This window comes from Protopterus annectens, chromosome 9.part0, assembly GCF_019279795.1.
Source record: "Protopterus annectens isolate FY-2018-M chromosome 9.part0, PAN1.0, whole genome shotgun sequence".
NCBI lineage: Eukaryota > Metazoa > Chordata > Ceratodontiformes > Protopteridae > Protopterus > Protopterus annectens.
The window spans coordinates 319,736,498-319,757,215 of record NC_056743.1 but is presented as its reverse complement, the minus strand read 5'-3'; the positions used below and the strand labels follow the sequence as shown (position 1 = coordinate 319,757,215).

The window sequence follows — 20,718 nt, the reverse complement described above, 5'->3', positions numbered from 1 at the left end:
CTCCAGTAGCTGCTGACAACAAGTTTTCCATAACTGTTAGAACTGGTTTCATCTCAAAATCTGAAGGAATTCCCTTCTTTGGTAAAAGCAAGAGACCACTTGGATCCTGAGCACTACAGATAAAAACAATAAATGAATAGGTGTACATTAGAAAAGTTCAAGATGCAACACTGGCAATACACTACAATATATCTTAATATTTAGTTGTATATTGTTTGTGTGATTTTTCTCATAACATTTGTCTTAAAATCTATATGAATTCTGTGGTAACTGATTTTGATTATCCTTTTCATTTACAATTCTTTATACATTTGCAGCTGAAAATGGACTCCTTAAACAAGAATGTCACTAATGATTTCCTAAAGCAAAATATCTTAAGCAGTATAGTAAATGCTACATTTACCTAAAGGCAATACCTGATAAAATTGCTGACCTGTGATCCTCATGTCAAAAGTTGGATGACTTGCTTACCACTATTAGCAGAAAACGGGTCTATATTAGATGACCGAATGCTTAAAAAAGCGAATGGTGATTAATCGACCATATGTAAGCGAAAGCTTACAATGTCAAAGTGTCAGAACAGTGATTCCCCCCCCCCAAGGGAAAAAAACGCTGTTCCAACAAAAAATAAAGAACTTCAAACATTACATTAAGTGGAGGGCTGTGCCCCCTCCCCCCCACACCCCCACTTAAATATACCAACTCCAATACCACACTACAGTGCAAAAAATGGCAACGTACCTAACCAGCCAAGCAAATTCTTTCCCAGGGAAAGAATTCACTTAACAGCCGCTTCGATATTTTGCGTTTTCAGACTTTTAAGTTCATCCAAGACGCTTTCGAAAGAATGAGTCTTTGGTCTTCTAATGTAGACCCGCAGTAAACCTAGACTTATTGATGATGATTGCACTTTTGCAATTGGTACAGCTTGGCGAGTTACTCCAGCTAGGCTTGTAAGGGCTCTTAAGCCGTTAGCCTAGAAATCTCCTATGAACCTATGAGTTGTTAAATATATTAATGGCTGCATAATATTATCCATCTCATAAGCAGAAGTGGAAATAAACACATTTAGGAAAGGGAGTGTCTGCTGTCAGTAAAATCACTCAATCCCTATTAAACATGATACCACCAATGGCAACTCTGGAGTTCCGGATACAAATATTCAACAATCTGTGGATTAAATGCATGGAGAAGAAAATAAATAAGACAAAAAAAGAAAGGAAAGAAGTTCACAACAAATAACAAGGAAGAAAAAGAAACTCATTGCCTATAATGCACAAAGAATACATACTAAAAAGGATGCTACTTTATGTAACACACAGATTACAGGGAACAGCAGCAATGTTCTATTAGAAAACCAAAAGGAAGAAAATAAAATTAACTTGGAAGGACTGAAGATTATAAGAAAAAAGAGGAGAAGATCAAAGCTGACAACGTGGCTTAAGTTATGGATGTACAAAGCCAGATGCATGAGAACTGTATGCTTGCAAATATAATAAGCAATGAAAACAGAAGCATTAATAAGACCAATGGTGATAAAGATCATTCTTTTGTAACAACTGATGGAACAGATATTACTGAATTGGAAGTGGAGATTCTTCAGACCTGGTCAGAAGTGATATAATTGGAGATTCAAAAATTATAGGAACCGATACACATTTCCAGAGAAGCTGATCAACATCAAATAGTGTTACGTTTGCCAGGAGCAAAAATACAAGATGTGAGAAAGGCCTTTGAACGCCTTAATGTAAGGAAGTGTGGAGCTGTTTTTATTCAGTCAATTTAAATGTGTATTTCATTAAAGTAAACGAGGTTTCATTTTACCACTTGTGTGGTTATTTTATTTTTATGTATTTTAGTTTTCTAGCCTTGTGGCTCGTCTAACTGGTTACAGGTTTTAATACCCGCGAGCTAGTATGAATAAGGGCCTATTATTAGCATTAAAAGAACAAGAGATATGAAGGCCATTTCACACTGAGCTTGATCAAAGGAAGGACACTGAGGAAACTCGGAGCTATAATATATAAAATTAAGTATCCTATTTTTTGTTTATTTTGTTCTTTATTTCTTTATTTATAGCACTTTGTGTACTGTGTATTTTTCTAGCTAGTTTCACTGTGTGTGAGGTATTAAATGGAAATTGTCCACTTTTATTATGCATCTGTTGGGTTGTTTGTTTGTAATAACTTGTTGCAGTTAAACTCTTTTTTCTAGAGACTCCTTTAGCTGTTTAAAACTTTCATTTAAAGGCTCACTGCTGCTTTTCAGGTGTGAGGAACATTTCTGCAGTTTGTTCTAAGTAGTGGGGATATCTGTAGCATTTACATATTCAGGCTTGTATTTGGGCCTAGTGTTTGTGGAGGCTGTGTGTCTGAGCACATATTCAGGGACATCTTGGTTTAGCCAAAGCCATCAGGCATTTCAGTGAGAGAGAATTGTTTGAGGTCATTGGCTGACTGAGGTCACCTGGACTACAGCTTAGACTAAGCACCTCATTGGTTCTTTTGAGATTTCTTTCTTAAAAACTGTCTCAGGTTTCAACTTTCTGTTACCTAAGAAGTTCATTTGTGAGTGTTCTGCCATTTCACACTGAGCTTGATCAAAGGAAGGACACTGAGGAAACTCGGAGCTATAATATATAACATTAAGTATCCTGTTTTTTGTTTATTTTGTTCTTTATTTCTTTATTTATAGCACTTTGTGTACTGTGTATTTTTCTAGCTAGTTTCAGTGTGTGTGAGGTATTAACTGGAAATTGTCCACTTTTATTAAGCATCTGTTGGGTGATTTGTTTGTAATAACTGGTTGCAGTTAAACTCTTTTTTCTAGAGGCGCCTTCAGCTGTTTAAAACTTTCATTTAGAGGCTCACTGCTGCTTTTCAGGTGTGAGAAACATTTCTGCAGTTTGTTTCCCACCCTCCCTCACTGTTGGTATAGTGTTTTTATAGTTGGTGGATTTGCAGTTGCCCGCCCCTGGTGTAAATTTGATCTGGGACCCTCCTCCCAGTCTAGTGTCATTACCTCATTCTACCCAGTACAGGGTGAACATTTGAGAAGGCCAATCAGCTTAATTTCTGCTACACCTTTCTCTCTTTCCACTTAAAAAAAAAAAAAAAATCTCCTTTTACTGTATTTGTGTTTCTTCCTACTTTATTTTGCTTTAGCGTCATCTTAAAAGTACTCAATTGTATTTATTACTGCTTGGTGTATCTCATTCTAAGCCTTTTAGTTTAAGCACTTGGGCTTCAGACCAGTTGTTTTACATTAAGGTTTGTGGCCTGCACTGTGGTGGCAGGACAGGTAGCTTACAGCCTTCTAAGTTGGGAACTGCTAACTGAGGGCTCAGTGTCTGTTATTCTAAAAGTGTATTAGTTGTGGTTTAAGCACTTGGGCTTCAGGCCAGTTATTTTACATTAAGAAGGTTCGTAGTCTGCACTCTTGTGGGAGGAGAGGCTGGACTCTGCCCTTCAGAGCTGGGAGTTTCTGGTTAAAGGCTTATAGTGCCTGCATATTTGAACTGTTTCTTACTGAAATTGGTACACCTTGTTTGCTGTAGCATAGACTAGATCTAGGCCTGCTGAATCTAGCTTTGTTTGTATGCTTGTTGTTTGTTTGCTTGTTATTTCCCTGAAACACTAATTCCACCTAAAACGTGGCTTTTCGGCGATTCTGTGGATCCCTAGTGATATCTGCATTGCTTACTGTACTTATTTCCTTGTTTCACTTGAAAGAAAGTTACTGTTTGTCATTTTTGCATTTAAGTTATCTATAACACATTGCATTCAAGTTACCTGGCACTTGCTCACTAAGTCAGCAATAAAAAATTAAAAGCACTACACCCTCACAAACTCCCCTTGAGTACCTTGTTCCCCATTGTCCCTTTTTTTCAATTATAAAGGAATTCCCAATACTATTCTAACATGTCCAAAGGTCAGTTGTCAATCTCCTCTCCGGTCCAACTGGTGAATCTGGGAATCTTGAGGCAATGTTACAACTGCCTCATGTACACAGACAACCCTCTCCTCCTCCCAACAAATTCCAACACATGTGAGAGATGCAACCATATAGCCAAACTGGAGGCTAAGCTCTCTCAACTCAGTACTGGCGTAACCAGTCAGGAGGAGAAGGAAACCACACTCACTACAATTCCAGTCTCACATAGACCTACCACAACAGCAAACCAAACACAAACACACAAAAACATACTCGGAGGCTCTAAATAAAAATCTGCCTAAGCAGCAGAGACCTCCAAAGCAGACACCCAAGCAACCGCTACCCCAAAACAAAACATGTGCAACACATAGCTCACAAAGCCAGTGTGCCGAACAGTCACAGCCCTTAAGGCTTAACAACACACCTGATACACTTGTAATAGGTGACTCTATCGTCAGGCACACTGACGTCCTGCTCACCAGGCTGAACAAGGAGAAGGTCACGGTGAGCTGCCTGTCGGGCGATAGGATCCACCACATAACACAAGCACTCAGGTCACTCCAAGGCAAGTACAAATATGACTCAGTCATTGTCCATGCTGGTGTGAATGGCCTGAGATGTACCTCCCTAGACTACAAGAAAAGAGACATAGAGGAGCTCTCTGAGCATGTAGACCAGGCCGGTATGACTCTGACCTTGAGTAGCATCTTACCCCCACCAAGAATGATGCCACAATATGAAGACAAGATGATCAATTTCAACAATTGGCTTAAGTATTGGTGTCATTCAAAGGGGATCCAATGCCTGTCAGCCTGGGGTGACATGCTCGACAAGCAACGATGCTTCGCTAGGAACAGCTTGCACCTGTCACCCCTGGGCTTTCAGATACTGGCAAAGGCTCTTGCTACCCCCATAGTGCCTTTTTCAGGCAAGGCTCAAAAGACAAACCCACCTCCATAGGTATCACAAGGGATAAGAAACAAAGAGTAATGCTACTCAATGCCAGACGTCTAAACCTCAAGATGCATGCACTCAAAACTCTCCTTAGCATGGAGAACATCGATATCTGTGCAGTAACAGAAACCTGGTTGAAGGCTCCCAAGAGCACCCCAGTACTACCAGGTTATACCTCATACCATGCTTTTCGGCCCCAAAACTTGGACCGAACCACAAAAGGAGGGGGAGTATCAATATTCGTCAAAGATACCCACACCTCCAGGTTGGTGGCACAGCACGAAGCATCAGAGACTATCCATGTGCAACTAACAGTGGGTAAAACTGCCTTCCAGTTTATAGCCTGCTACAGACCACCCTTCCAAACCCAGGAACCCCACTCGGCCTTCCTGAGAACACTGGAAAATATGAAGGTCTCTCCAAACACCATTATATTGGGCGACTTCAACTACCCAAACATAGACTGGGAGCATTACTCTAGCTCCAACACCCTAGCCAAAAGGTTCCTAGAATTTATAAACTCAAATGTTATGGAACATGTTACCACTCCCACAAGAGGGGAAAAAATACTGGACCTGATCATCACCAACATGGGGACTCTATGCTCCAGACCAGAAGTGTATCCCTCACTGGTAAGATCAGACCATAAACTAATCTCACTGGATATTCACATCCCGACCCCACCCCCTGCCCAGAAAACCACAGTAAAAAACTTCTCTAAAGCAAATTTCACACTCCTCAAAACAGAGGTGGAATCCTTCAAAGCCCCCGGGCCTGTGGAAAATATGGCCCAGACTGCAGAATCCTTTATAAACGCATTCTATGAACACCTTCAGGAATGCATGGATCTTGCAATCCCAAATAAAACCAAGACCCAATCCTCCAAAGGCAGATGTCCTGTCATGTGGACCCCAGCCGTAAACAAACTATACAATAGAAGAAGGAAGCTACTACATGATAGAGCAAAATCCCAAAAAGGGAAGGCATCTCTGATCAGTATTAGCAAAAAACTACGGGCACTCATAAAATCGTCTAAGGCCAGCTTCGACAGACAAATTGCACAGGACACTAAGGATAATCACAAGGCTTTCTTTAGTTATGTGAGGAACCTGGGTGGGAATTCCCAGATATACTCAAAATTAGTCCAAAATGATAAAAAATACACCAAACCCACAGACATTGCCAACATCCTAGCTGACAGGTTCAGTGCAAACTCCCCCCCCCTCCCCATCAAAAGGGCAAATATCTATCCCAGCAGAGTGCTGCCCCCCTGACATCTCAGATGCTCAGGTAAGAGCCGCCCTCTCCAAAGCAAAAAACACAGCATCAATGGGACCAGACGGTGTCCCGGGCTGCGTCCTACATGAACTCCAAGAAGAGCTAAACCCAAACATAAAACTACTGTTCAATCTCAGCCTTATTACAGGATATGTACCCAAAGAGTGGCGTACAGCAACAGTGGTCCCTCTCCACAAAGGTGGTGCCTCAACAGATCCTGGAAACTATCGCCCCAAAAGCCTGACCAGCTTGGTCTGCAAAGCTATGGACAGGATCATCATGGACCTCATAAATAAAGATATTGGGGACCTACAGACACTGGATCCTACCCAGTTCAGCTTTGTTAAGGGCAGATCCTGCCTCTTAAACCTGGTCGATTTCTTTGAAACAGTCACCAAGGCCATTGATGAGGGGAAGGTGGTCCACACAGCCTACCTGGACCTCGCAAAAGCCTTCGATACAATACCCCACTCGGGTATTATAAATAAGCTCACCAGCTTAAATATAAACCCCTATGTCACTAGATGGGTTGCAAACTGGCTCAAGGACAGAACCCACATGGTTAGAATTGCTGGAGCCATGTCAGACTCCAAACCAGTTACAAGTGGCGTCCCACAAGGCTCAGTCCTGGGACCTCTCTTGTTCGGTATATATTTCGCAGAGGTACAGGCCAACACGGAAGGACTGTGGCTGACCAAGTTCGCAGATGACTGCAAACTGGGCGCCATAATTGACTCTCCAGCCGACACAAGCATCCTGCAAAAGGACCTCATAGAAACAGACAACTGGTGCCAGAGCCATGGCCTCAAGCTAAACGCCTAAAAGTGTATAGTCATCCCCTTTGGCAAAAACAAAGTGCCCACAAATTACAGTACAGAAGAAGTAATTAGGGACCTGGGGACCCAAGTTGATAGCAATCTCTCATTTGACAACCACGTGGCCAAAGTGGTTAGAAAAACATTTTACATAGCCCACCTAATCATGAAGGAATTCACATCTAGATCAGGGGAGGTCATCATGCCTCTTTACTCATCCCTCATCATGCCCATAATTGAATACAATGCCCCTTTTGGGATGTACCTTACCAGACACCTGCAGCAACTGGAAAGACCCCAAAAGTACCTTACCAAGAGGATCAAAGGGCTCAAACAGATGCCATATGCTGCCTGGTTAAAGAAACTCCAGCTCTACTCAGTGGCATACCGCCTGCTCAGAGGCAATCTGTGCCTGATGTATAAAGCCATGTCCAACCCGGAATTAATGGACATGTTGCACCTCAGAAAATCCAAATCCCATCGAGCTACGCGCTCGAGAGACTTGAACCTCAGCACTGAAATAAATAGGACATGCTGGAGGGACAGATTCATAACCCAGAGGCTCCCTTCACTCTGGAATAAAATCCCAGTCCAGGTTAGGCAGACTCCCTCATTGACTTTCTTCAAGAGGAATCTTGATGAGTGGATGGGAGATCATAGGTTTACCCTGGGTATCACTTCTGTGTCACTGTTAGACAGAGGCACAGTATACTAACCTCGAAAAAGGGCATAGCAAAATTAATTTAAAATGGGTGGCGTAAGCCATACACACTCTGGCTAGGCTTATAAATGCCCTAGGGCAGATAGCCTAGTATGAACCTATGAACCTATAAACCCTTGTGCGTGAGCTTACGCAATTAGTCCAACAACTTTCTGACAATTTAATGAATGAGAGAACCATAATGGCTGAAGAAATACCTTCCACTGGTACTCAAAATGACTTATTTACATTGCACATGCCACTACCTTAGAACAACAGAGTGATGATTAATTCATCCGATCATGAAACACCCGTGGTAAAGGATTCTGAAGATTGGTTCTGCACACCAATGGTTAAGTTCACATTACTGGACCGAAAGAGAGATACAATCTCATTAAAAACATAGTTAGCTTCCTTTGAGCGGATGTGCAAAAGAAATAAATTGCTACAATTGGGTAACACTTTTTTGGCTAAATTTTTGTTGCTTAACCAAATCCCCAAAGGCCTCACACTATGGAAATAGGTGCGTCTACAATGCATCATGAACTGATGGACTTGTTTAACAGAACCAGACTGGAAATTGTGAATACTATTAAGGAAAACGAATGCAAATTGATAAAATTACAAAGTGAGATTTCTGACTTAAATCTCAGCATAAACAAGAACTTGTTTTCCAACTATATGGGAAGGTACAATAGGATTTTAATGGATCTAAATAAGTGTATTAAAGAAAATGCTGAGAAAAAGCAGCGTAAACTGCAGAGAGATGCAAAAGATTATGCTGACAACAAAGTGTACCCATCCCCTCCCAAAATACGACAGGGGGATGCTACAGAGAACTATGAATGTGTAGATAGTGATAACGTAGGGAATTTGGTTAGATATAACGATAATGTGCATGGCCCACGAGGTAATGAACGTGGGTTTTTTCTGGAACGCTCTCCCTAGCTAAGATGGTCAAAGCTCCTGAAGAATCAGGGCAGACAAACCCAGCGAGGCCTTACAGACAATTACGGAATATGAAAGGAAGGAAGTAGTACAAACGGCAACAATAGAGAACAATGAACAATTATATCTGATTATTGATAGTCATAGTTATGCCTTGCAAATCTTAAAATCACAATGGGTTTTCTATTTATAATTTCAGCAATTTGGATATTTAGGTGGAACATTTCCGATTATTGAGCAAAGATTTTTCTTATGTTCCAAGTTTTAAAACTGACATTGCCAGCATACAGTAATTTAGCTTTAACATGATCTGGCAAGTTTTGTTCCTTATAGGTTCATAAGTTGGTACTGGGCTATCTGCCCAAAGGCATATATTAGCCGAGCCACGTTGTGCGGTATTCATCGCTCCTTTAGTAGTTCCCTAGACCCTTGTACTAGCAGCTAGTACCCTTGGCCCCTATCTAGTAGTGCTGTTGGTTTGATCCCCGGTGTGAACTTTCTGTTACCCATCCACTCATCAAGGTTCCTCTTGAAGAGTGATAGTGAGGGACTCTGTCTTATGTAGATTGGGACCCTGTTCCATAGTAAGGGAAGTCTCTGCGAAGGGAATCTATCCCGCCAGCATGTTCTATTCATTGTTGTGTTGAGGTTTATATCCCTAGAGCATGTAGCTCGAGTAGATTTGGTTTTGCTAAGATGGAGCATGTTCAACAATTCTGGATTGGACATGGCTCTGTACGTTAGATAGAGATCGCCTCTGAGAAAGCGGTATGCAACAGAGAACAGTCTTAGCTTTTTCAATCGTGCTGCATAAGGCAACTTTTTGAGGCCAGTAATCCTCTTGGTTGGGTACCTTTGTGGTCTCTCCAGCTGCTGGAGATGTCTAGCCAGGTACATTCCAATTGGTGCATTGTACTCAATAATGGGTCTGATGGGAAGAGTAGAGGGGCACCATTACATCATTAGATCTTGATGCGAACCCTTTTGTGATCAGATGGTTCACATAGAAGGATTTTCCAACCACTTTGGCAACATGGTTATCAAAGGAAAGCTGACTATCTACTTGGGTCCCTAGATCCCTTATTTCTTCTTCAGATTTCAGGGGATTACTTCCTATGTTGTAGTTTATGGTTACTCTGTTTTTCCAAAGGGGATTACTACGCATTTTTTTGCATTTAGCTTGAGACCATGGCTTTGACACCATGCATCAGTCTCATTTAGTCCCTTCTGGAGGATCTCCATGTCGACCAGAGAGACTATTATAGCACCCAGTTTGCAGTCGTCTGCAAACTTGGTCAGCCACAGCGCTTCCGTGCTTGCCTGTACTTCTGAGAAGTATATGGGGCCCCAGGACAGAGCCCTGAGGCACACCACTCGTTACTGGTCTGGATTCGGACATAGATCCCGCTACTCTTACTTTATGGGATCTGTCTGAGAGCCAGTTTGCGATCCATCTTGTGACGTAAGGGTTTATGCCCAGGCTGGTGAGCTTATCAATAATACCTGAATGGGGAATGGTGTCAAACACTTTAGCAAGGTCAAGGTAAGCCGTGTGTACCTCCTTTCCCTTATCTATAGCCTGAGTAACTGTCTCAAAGAAATCCACCAGGTTCAGGAGCCATGATCTGCCCTTGACAAAGCCGAACTGTGTGGGGTCCAGTGACTGGAGGTTTCCAATCTCTCCATTTATGAGTTCCATAATGATTCGCTCCATAGCCTTACAGATCAGACTGGTCAGGCTTATTGGTCGGTAGTTCCCAGGGTCAGTTGTGGCCCCACCCTTGTGTAGCGGGACCACCATTGCCGTGGGCCATTCTATGGGCACATATCCTGTGGAGAGGCTGAGAGTGAACAGGGTATTAAGATGCAGGGTTAATTCCTTTTGGAGCTCACGTATGACACAGCCTGGGACACCATCTGGTCCCATGGAGGCAGTGTTTTTAGCTTTATATAGAGCCTTGCTAACCAATGTATCAGTAATAATTGGACTTGTACAATCCCCTAGAATGGTTATAGGCCCTGTAGTTGGTGTGGGGGGGGGGGGATTTGCACTGAACCTGTCAGCCAAGATGTTGGCAATGTCAAAAGGGTCAGTGTATTTTGTTCCATTTTGTACTAGCTCAGAACAGACCTGAGCGTTGCCATTTAGGTTTTTGACGTAGCCATAGAAGGCCTTAAGCCAAGCATGCCTTCTAAGTACAGACCCAGTGACAGCAGGCCTGCAAGATGCTTCTAAAGCGTCAAAACCACACTGCAAAGTATGTTTACCAACTTGTACTGCAGAATGCATTACATCTATCAATTCTTTGTGTTCAGCACAGTCAGGAATAAACAACATTTTCTGTCTAAGTAGTCCCATAATATGCTGCTGATACTTTAATATAAGAAACTGGCAATTTAAAGCCCTAATGGCCAAAGTAGTAGAAGTGTATACCTTCTTACCCCATCCGTCCAATGCTCTAGAATCTCTATCAGAAAGGGTAGGATTTTTGGCAGCAGTAGCCTTAATGTCTCTTGAGTAAAGTTGTGCAGCAGGTAAGGGTGATAAAGGATAATGAGGGAAACGTACTCACAAGCGAGAAGAGTGTGTTGAGCAGATGGAAAGAGTATTTTGAGGGGCTGATGAATAAAGAGAATGAGAGGGAGAGAAGGTTGGATGATGTGCGGATAGTGAATCATGAAGTGCAATGGATTAGCAAGGAGGAAGTAAGGATAGCTATGAAGAGGATGAAGAACGGAAAGGCTGTTGGTCCAGATGACATACCTGTGGAAGCAGGAGGTGTTTAGGTGAAATGGCAGTGGAGTTTTTAACTAGATTGTTTAATGAAACCTTGGAAAGTGAGAGGATGCCCGAGGAATGGAGAAAAAAGTGTTTTGGTACCGATTTTTAAGAATAACGGTGATGTGCAGAGCTGTAGTAACTACAGAGGGATTAAATTGATCAGTCACAGCATGAAGTTATGGGAAAGAGTAATGGAAGCTAAGTTAAGAAGGGGGGCGATGATTAGTGATCAGCAGTATGGTTTCATGCCAGGAAACAGCACTACAGATGTGGTGTTTGCTCTGAGAGTGTTGATGGAGAAGTACAGAGAAGGTCAGAAGGAGTTGCATTGTGTCTTTGTGGATTTAGAGAAAGCATATGACAGGGTGCCTAGAGAGGAGTTGTGGTATTGTATGAGGAAGTCAGGAGTGTCACAGATGTATGTAAGAGTGGTGCAAGATATGTATGAGGGTAGTGTGACAGCGGTGAGGTCTGCGGTGGGAGTGACGGATGCGTTTAAGGTGGAGGTGGGATTACATCAAGGATCAGATCTGAGCCCTTTCTTATTTGCAATGGTGATGGACAGGTTGACAGACAAGATCAGACAGGTGTCCCCGTGGACTATGATGTTTGCAGATGACATTGTGATCTGTAGTGAGAGTAGGGAACAGGTGGAGGAGATCCTGGAGAGGTGGAGATATGCTCTAGAGAGAAGAGGAATGAAGGTCAGCAGGACTAAGATAGAATATATGTGTGTGAATGAGAGGGAGGATAGAGGAATGGTGAGGATGCAGGGAGTAGAGGTGGTGAAGGTGGATGAGTTTAAATACTTGGGATCAACAGTTCAGAGTAATGGTGAGTGTGGAAGAGAGGTGAAGAAGTACAGGCAGGATGGAGTGGGTGGAGAAGAGTGTCAGGAGTGATTTGTGACAGACGAGTACCAGTAAGAGTGAAAGGGAAGGTCTACAAGAGGGTAGTGAGACCAGCTATATAATATGGGTTGGAGACAGTGGCAGTGACAAAACGGCAGGAGTCAGAGCTTGACGTGGGAGAGCTGAAGATGTTAAGATTTGCACTGGGTGTGATGAGGATGGACAGGACTAGGAATAAGTATATTAAAGGGTCAGCCCACGTTGGAAGGTTTGGAGACAAAGCCAGAGAGGCAAGATTATGTTGGTTTGGACATGTGCTGAGGAGGGATGAAGAGTATATTGGGAAAAAGATGCTAAGGATGAAGCTGCCAGGTAACTGGAAAAGAGGAAGGCCTAAGACAAGGTTTATGGATGTGGTGAGAGAAGACATGCAGGTGGTTGGTGTGACAGAGCAAGATGCAGAGGACAGGAAGAAACGGAAACAGTTGATCTGCTGTGCTGACCCCTAACGGGAGCAGCCGAAAGAAGAAGAAGGTCTTTGGGAAATGGTCTCTGGATCCGCAGAAGGATTCTTGAAGAGGAACTTGTGAGAGTCAGGTACTCTGTAGTACCTGTCAGGTTTTTTGGGAGCTGGAGGTAAAGTGTCTGGGGTAAGGCTAGATTCCAAGAAAGCATCATCTACAATGTCCAGAACAGGTGGGATAGCTAAAGGCCTGTGTTGAGGTAGAAGTAAGAATTCCCCAAGTCTCTTTTTGGACTCAGAGTAATCTTGGCTTTCCCAGCGGAAATGATCCCTAAGAGTATCCAAGGTTTCAATGAAAGAAAAATCTTCTGGAGGGGAAGCAGAGGGAATGGAATCCTCTGCATCAGAATCCTCATAAGTAGATAAGGGCAAATTCTGGTAATCAGAAGGAGCAGAAATATTAGATTCCTGATCAGAAGAATCAGAAAGAAAATCAGTTCTAGGTCTCAGAGGGGGAAGGCTGGCTTCCCCTAATTAAGGTAATAAGGTCTTCAGCCATTCTAAGCATTTGTTTTTTAGGCATATGGGCCTAAGCCTGCGGTTTGGTCGTCTGTTTTCTAGGCATAGTGCGAGTTTTAGGCCTGGATGAAAATGAAGGCGTCGGTTTAATATGAATGTCTGTAGGCCTGAATACACCCTCAGAAGCTAGTGCTTGCACAGTGGCTCCGGACCCATCCAAGGTAGTCACATCCGCAGGTTCCATAGTCGAAGAAGCATCTCGCGGCATAACGAACTCCGAATGGGTCTCAGTAGAGGCCTGCGAATCTGAAGTAGCGGGTATCAGGGGCTGCAAAAGCGCCTCACTGAGTACCGGCGGACTGGCGACTAGCTTAACGGAAGAGTCGTCGGCAGTTTTGGACCTATGCTGTCCTGCCTCTGTCTTTATCCTTACGTTTTTTTCCAAAGATCGGTAGTCAGATGGCTTAACGAAGACATGTCAGAGTACACAGATCGAGTACAAAAGTAACTGGCTGCAAAAATAGCCAGACGAATAGTTCAGGCATTGAATAAGGCACAAAACAGACAGCGAGGGATGTCGTGGTCTGGGCCTAAACAGAGGATGCAGTAAGAATGAAAATCTCTATGAGGTATTTGCTTTCCACAGGTAAGACAATTGTTAACTTTTACTGACATCGGTTAGAGCAAGAAAAAGGATCCCAACAGGGTACTTATCTTTTTTGAAGACTTTGGGGCTGAAACTCGAAAACGAAACTTTCAGGAGTCAGCAGACTGGCACTTGCAAACTGTTTCTGCTTCGGGCACCGCACGGCAAGAAAGACTGATGTAATGGCATCGGCTGCATGTTTTATACCCCTGACGACCTGACGTCAAGGAAGAAGCGACAGCATCCGACAACTCTGGTATTCAGAAAGTAGCTGTAGAAAACAAAGCTTATATATTATGTGATTCTCACAGTCTAGTAGGTTGTGATGGTATTAACACCAAAGTGAATTTTTAGTAGAGATGATGGAAAAAAATCATTTTGTATTTTCATCCAGAAGACAACTAACATGTATGGTAGGTACATAACTTAATGTTAAGTTGTCAATCTCTTCATTCTAAATAGATTTTGTTTATTAGTTTTAAAGCAATGAAAACATTATGATATAAAATTCATTTATTTATTTATCCATTTATTTATTTATTTACTTATTTATTTATTTATTCATTTATTCACTTATGTAATTTTAAACTGTATGGTCTTATTCCTTAGTATTACATTTTTAGCATTGCTATACATTTTTTCAACTCTACAGTCATTTGTGCACCACTAGGTAATGCTCATATTTCGCTGGTAGCACATTTCAATAGATTCTGCTTTGGACTCTATTTAAACTGAGATATATTTTAAAATGTTATATGTCATTTGATTTGAGTTCGGAGTTGCATTTTCTGATGTCTTAATAATTAGCTTCATAGTAAGACTTATTTAAGTATATGTAAAAAGTCTTATAATAAAAAACTTTTTGACTTGACTTGGGTTCAAAAAGACATCGACAGAACTCATACTCATTATGTAAACACAAAAGTTTTTTAATTATCAATATATATATATATATTTTTAAAAAAATGGTTTATGATAATTTAATGAATATTTTTATACAGTTTTGGTTTTAAATAGTTAATGAAATATTTACATCAAATGAATATATGCCTTGGTTAATATGGTAACCATTTAAACGCTACACAGTGTTACACTCAACAGCACTTTAACGTCTAAAGTTTTCATTATATGTATTCTTTATTGTTTTATTGTTCTTTCTATTTGTGCTTTTTCTTCTTTATTCTAAGCATGAATTACCTGTTGAACTATGTTAAGTTCCTTTAATGTTTACTTGTTTGTTTAGTTATACTGCTAACCGTAAATGAGTTCTTTCAGGACTATTTGTTAGCTGTCAGTTTTCAGTTATACAGTGTTTTATTATTTCCAATCATTAACAAGTTTCATGACAATTTGCTTTATCCATTATATTTACAATCCAGTATATATCTTAAATAATTTGCGCTAAATAAATGTAAGCTCTAGCCACGTTGGTAATTGTACAAATGTTTATTTAATACCATCTCTGTTAACATTTTGATACGCAAAGTTTTCTTTGCCACTCGCTAAAAGATGGACAAATTGTTGAAATATACTAAGTTCTATAAAGACCTCAATGCTTATATTAGATGCACTGAGAATTATATATAAGTCTTTTTAGAAGTAGTGCAGCGTTTGCATTGTCTTTATTTATTTATTTAAGCGCAGAGTTGTAATAGAACTACATTAAGATTGTTTTAGCTTAAATTATTATACACACATATTTAGATTTGTATTTTAATTTGCAAACTGCAACATGAGTTATGTGTAAAAAATTCATTGGTTTAATACCTGTATTTAATATCACAACACCGCTTTTCAACAGTTTGTTATTTGATCTTGGAAGCTATACATTGCCACTTTAAATGGTTAATGAGACACTCATTTACATAGGGTTTGGTTTCAATCTAAGTAATTTATGTTGTATATAAGCACTGTATTACAGAACTTTTATTTGTCTGATGAAGCGTGGCTGTGACCACGCGAAAGCGCTCACCCTTCAGCTATATTTATTACAATAAAGAAGAGTTTTTACTTTTGCTACGGCTGCCGAGAACTTTATTGAACTGTGGACTTGAAAAGCCTGTTTAACAGCAACCGTTCAGTATTTTAACTACATTGCGTTGAGATCAGGTTTCTGCTTCTGCAACTCTGGTATTCAGGCCGACTGAGGGCTAACTGCAGGCAGATAACCCAAATGTGATGACTGCAACAGCGAAACACGCAGAGCATCTGAACCTTTGGCAGCATACGCAGGTATTCCAAAGTAGCTGTAGAAAACAAAGCTTATATATTATGTGATTCTTGGCATTGCTTGGAGCTGTTGAGGAGTATTAACAGGAATGATAAATTTGTTTTCCTTGCAATAGATCTGGTCAACCTTTTCTCAGTTATACCTCATGATATTGGTTTAGACAGTTTTCTCCACAGTCTAGTAGGTTGTGATGGTATTAACACCAAAGTGAATTTTTAGTAGAGATGATGGAAATAGTATTGGGAAATAATTTCCTTTTTTTTTTTTTTTTTTTTGAGGGAGAGTTTTTTTGGCAGACGGCAGGAGTAGCTATGGGGGCAAAATGTACTCCCATAATCGCGAACCTGATGTTATCAGAATGGGAAAATCATTTTGTATTTTCATCCCTTCATATGTCCAAGATTTTGAAGTATTTCAGGATTTTGGACAACATTTTAATGTTGTGGTCAGAGAAGGTAGATGAGATGGAAAACTTTATGGAACATTTGAACAACATTACCTCCTTTCTTAAGTTCACTTACAAGATTTTTTTTTTTTTTGAGGGAGAGTTTTTTTGGCAGACGGCAGGAGTAGCTATGGGGGCAAAATGTACTCCCATAATCGCGAACCTGATGTTATCAGAATGGGAAAATCATTTTGTATTTTCATCCCTTCATATGTCCAAGATTTTGAAGTATTTCAGGATTTTGGACAACATTTTAATGTTGTGGTCAGAGAAGGTAGATGAGATGGAAAACTTTATGGAACATTTGAACAACATTACCTCCTTTCTTAAGTTCACTTACAAGATTCATGACAATGAAATAGATTTTTTGGACATTTTTTTGAAAAAAATTATTTAAGAGGTGGTTTATCATCTAGTAAAGTTAGGAAAAAGACCTACACCAACATGCTTCTTCACTATGAAAGTTGTCATCCACCACACAAGAAAAAAAAGTGTGGTAAAAGAACAAATGGTTAGGTTGTCGAAGTCAATAAGCGATGACAGGAATTAACAGGACAGGGACTTAATAAAATGATGACAAGGTTTGTGAAGAGACGGCCACCTTAATTGGAATGTTTAAGAGTAAGAGTTAGTTTCGGTGAAACTAAGAATGAAATTTTTAAGAAAGGGAAAAGAACTTTTATACCTATTGTGAAAGTTGTAGATCATATAAATTTAGGAGGTGGTCATAACTCTTTTGGTAGCAATATGATGGTTATTCAGAATAACAGAGATGCACCCCTTATTTCCAAGCTTAATGTGTCTGGGATCGTAATTTTAATACTGATTTTAAATCTAAATTAGGAATGAAACCCAAAGTAGCTTACAGTAGGGGGGAGAAATTTGAAAGTCATGTTGGAAAATCAAGGTGACAATAAAATTGACCCCTACAGATCAAGTTATGATAAAACTTAAAAATATCCAGGCAGATGTAATTGCAATACAAGGATGGTGGTATAACAAGATACATGCACAGTATGTCCAGGATTTTATGTGGGGAAAACCACTCTGAGACTAAAGGACAGGATAGCTGAACTATTAGGGATACAAGACATAAGAAACTCAGTAGTGAGATATACGTTCATGGTACAGGTTGTGCTAACTTTGGAAGATTTATTTTCTTTATAATTGATCAGGTAAATCTTAGTGAAATGGAAGGTGATCCCAAAGTTGAGGTCGAAGGAAGGGAATCAAAATGGCAATTGAGACTGAATGTTAAAAATGATCTAGCATTAATGACTGCATTTCTACTACAGCTATATTAAAGCAAAGGGATAATCAGATAAGTATTTTATTCAGGGGTTAGAGATTTATTGGATTCTTTATCTATTAATTTTTATCAATAACTACTTTAGTTTAAACGTACTATTTAGAATTGGTTATAATCAGTAGTAGCACATGTTTTTATATACTTATACTATTTATTTTCACGTTAAATGTATAGTGTCCCTGTGATTTTAAAAGGATTAACTGCTTTAAAGTGATTATTTCATTTAATTGTTTAATTGACTATGACTTGTTATGCATTCTGTATTTAAATGAGACTTTTCTCTGGCACTTGAACTCTGATAATGCCCGTTTGTCATTTGTCATGAGAGCGAAAGTGCTAAGTCAATTTAACTGTGTATTTCATTAAAGTAAACAAGGTTCCATTTACTACTTGTGTGGTTATTTTATTTTTTATTTTATCTGTTTTTATTCATGTTCGTACAAATTATCTGATCTGCAACGACTCTGACTGTTGGTAGGAACTTACAGCCCTCTTAGCACAGTTTGTATAGGTGTTACAGGACATATTCTTCACAAATCATGTATAGAAAGGAGAATTAGATCACTGTGAATGAAAATAATTTTGGGGGGATAAATACCTATATAAAAAAAATGTCCCATTTAAAAAAATGGAAATGTGTACAGCACCCAAGCCTAATTTTCAGCACACATGTTCAGACTGGATGGCATGCACCTGTCAAGACCAAGAAATATCATTTTTGCAGCAGATACACTGCAATATTTGACACAGGATTTTTGCCAGGTCAAAAATGTTACACTAGTACGATAACATCTGAAGCATCTCTGATGGATGTTAACGCACGGAGCATTCATAATAATGTTTTTAATTGGAAAATTTGCTATACTCATACAAGGTTTATGTTACTGTTTGTGAAACATTGTTAGAGAACAATGACAGGAAACCAGTTCTGTCAGGGTATAAATGTTTTTACTCCAACACATTCTAACAAAAACGATGGAGGAATTATAATATGGATTGCATTGTTATGAGACCTGTAATTATGACATGTTCAGTGATAACACCAGTACTGTAGATTGTGTAACTGTGACAATAAAGACAACCATGGAATAAATAATTGCTGGAGTGTACAGACCACCAAAGTAAAGTGTTGATGACACATAGGAATTCATATATTTCTTGCATGAAACCCAGAACGTAAAAATAATAGTTGCTGGGGACATAAATTTAGCATAAACATACTGGAATAATATTGATTCATCAGCAACAGTAAGGGAATTATTTATAACATATTAAGGAAAGTACAGTTGTGTACACTTACCATAAATGTAAATGTTCAAGTGTAGTCACTGTTGCAGTCATCACATTTGGGTTATCTGCTTGCAGTAGCCCTCAATCGCCCTGATTAACAGTGTCTTAGGTCCTGCGACGGTTGCTGTCTAATCTTCCATGACGTCAGGCAGTCAGGGGTATAAAGCATACAGCCAACGCCATTACATCAGTTTTTCTTGCCCCAGATGTCAGGTGCCTCCATAATGGGAAGCAATTATATATACAAGGTAACAACTCCAATAAAAAAGCAAATACACCAGAAAGCTTTAAGCATAGTAAGCAAGAATAGAGGTATAGCCAACAGAAGTCAGGGGGCAGGAGGGAGGGTAACTAGGACTGCAACAGTGAATACACTTGAACATCTACATTTATGGTAAGTTTACACAACTGTACTATGTTCTTCATGTTTCAATGTTGCAGTCATTACATTTGGGTAGATTCCCAAAGCTAAGGATGGGAGGAGGAAATTAGATAGCATTCGGACCAGCTATAAGGCCCTGCAAGACTGCAGTGGCAAAGCCAGCTCTGGATTTAGAGAAAATTGGCAAATGGTAATGCTTGGTGAAGGTATGTACAGAACTCCAGGTAGCAGCTTCTAGGATGTCCCTGGTAGGGACACCTCTGAGAAAGGCTGCAGAGGTAGAAACAGCCCTGGTTGAATGTGGTCTTATCCCCTGTGGGGTAGGTTTTCCATGGTGCTTATAGCAGAAATGAATGCAATGGCCTTATCCATTTAGAAATGGTTTGCTTTGAAATGGCCTTCCCCTCTGCCCCTGCAGCAAATGCAACCAGCAGCTGTTCAGATTTCCTAAAAGGTTTAGTCCTGTCCAAATAAAATCCAAGTTGTCTGTACACATCTAAGGAGTGCAGTATTCATTCTCCTTTGTTCTGTGGATTAAAAAAGGTTGGCAATTGAATGGACTGATTAAGGGCCACATTGGATACCACCTTGGGAATGAAGGAGGGATTAGTCCTGAGGGACACCCTGTCTGCATGAAAAATGATGAAAGGCTACACTGCCATGAGGGCTTGTAATTCAGACACCCTTCTTGCTGAAGTGATGGCTAAAAGGAAGGCTGTTTTCCAAGAAAGGAATTTCAACTCGGCATTTGCAGCTGGCTCAAAAGGAGGTAGAGTGAGTTTTTCCAATACAAAGTTAAGGTCCCAGGCTGGAATAGGGGCTCACCTGGGTGGTCTTACGTTTTTGGCCCCTCTGAGGAACTGCTTCAGCAGTGGATGAGAGAAGAGGGGTGGTTCTGTGTTGTAATGAGCTGAAATGGCTGAGGCATGAATTTTGATGGAAAAAAAGGAAAGGCCCTTGTGAAGCATCGCAGTTAAGTATTGAAGAATCTGAGGTAAATTGGGTGCTGCTGTGCCCAACCCCCAAGTCTGGGTCGAGGAACAGAATCTTTTCCATATTTCAGCATAGGATTTTCTAGTACTAGGCCTCCTTGCCTCCAGAATGACATCCCACACTTGCTTACTGAGGGATGGTAACGGAAAGATCAGGTAATTAGCCAGGCTGCCAGGTTCA

General features: G+C 40.4%; 1 protein-coding gene across 1 annotated transcript in view; it reads right to left on the bottom strand.

Annotated features, from left to right (window-relative positions):
• The window catches only part of ZZEF1 (zinc finger ZZ-type and EF-hand domain containing 1), a gene marked incomplete in the record, with an annotated part of 3,903,331 nt that overhangs the window by 2,829,366 nt on the left and 1,053,247 nt on the right, over positions 1-20,718 (bottom strand). Inside the window, 1 exon segment of the mRNA XM_044082903.1 lies at positions 1-113. This exon segment is cut by the window's left edge and continues 2 nt beyond it. Coding sequence (XP_043938838.1) covers positions 1-113 — 113 coding nt within the window.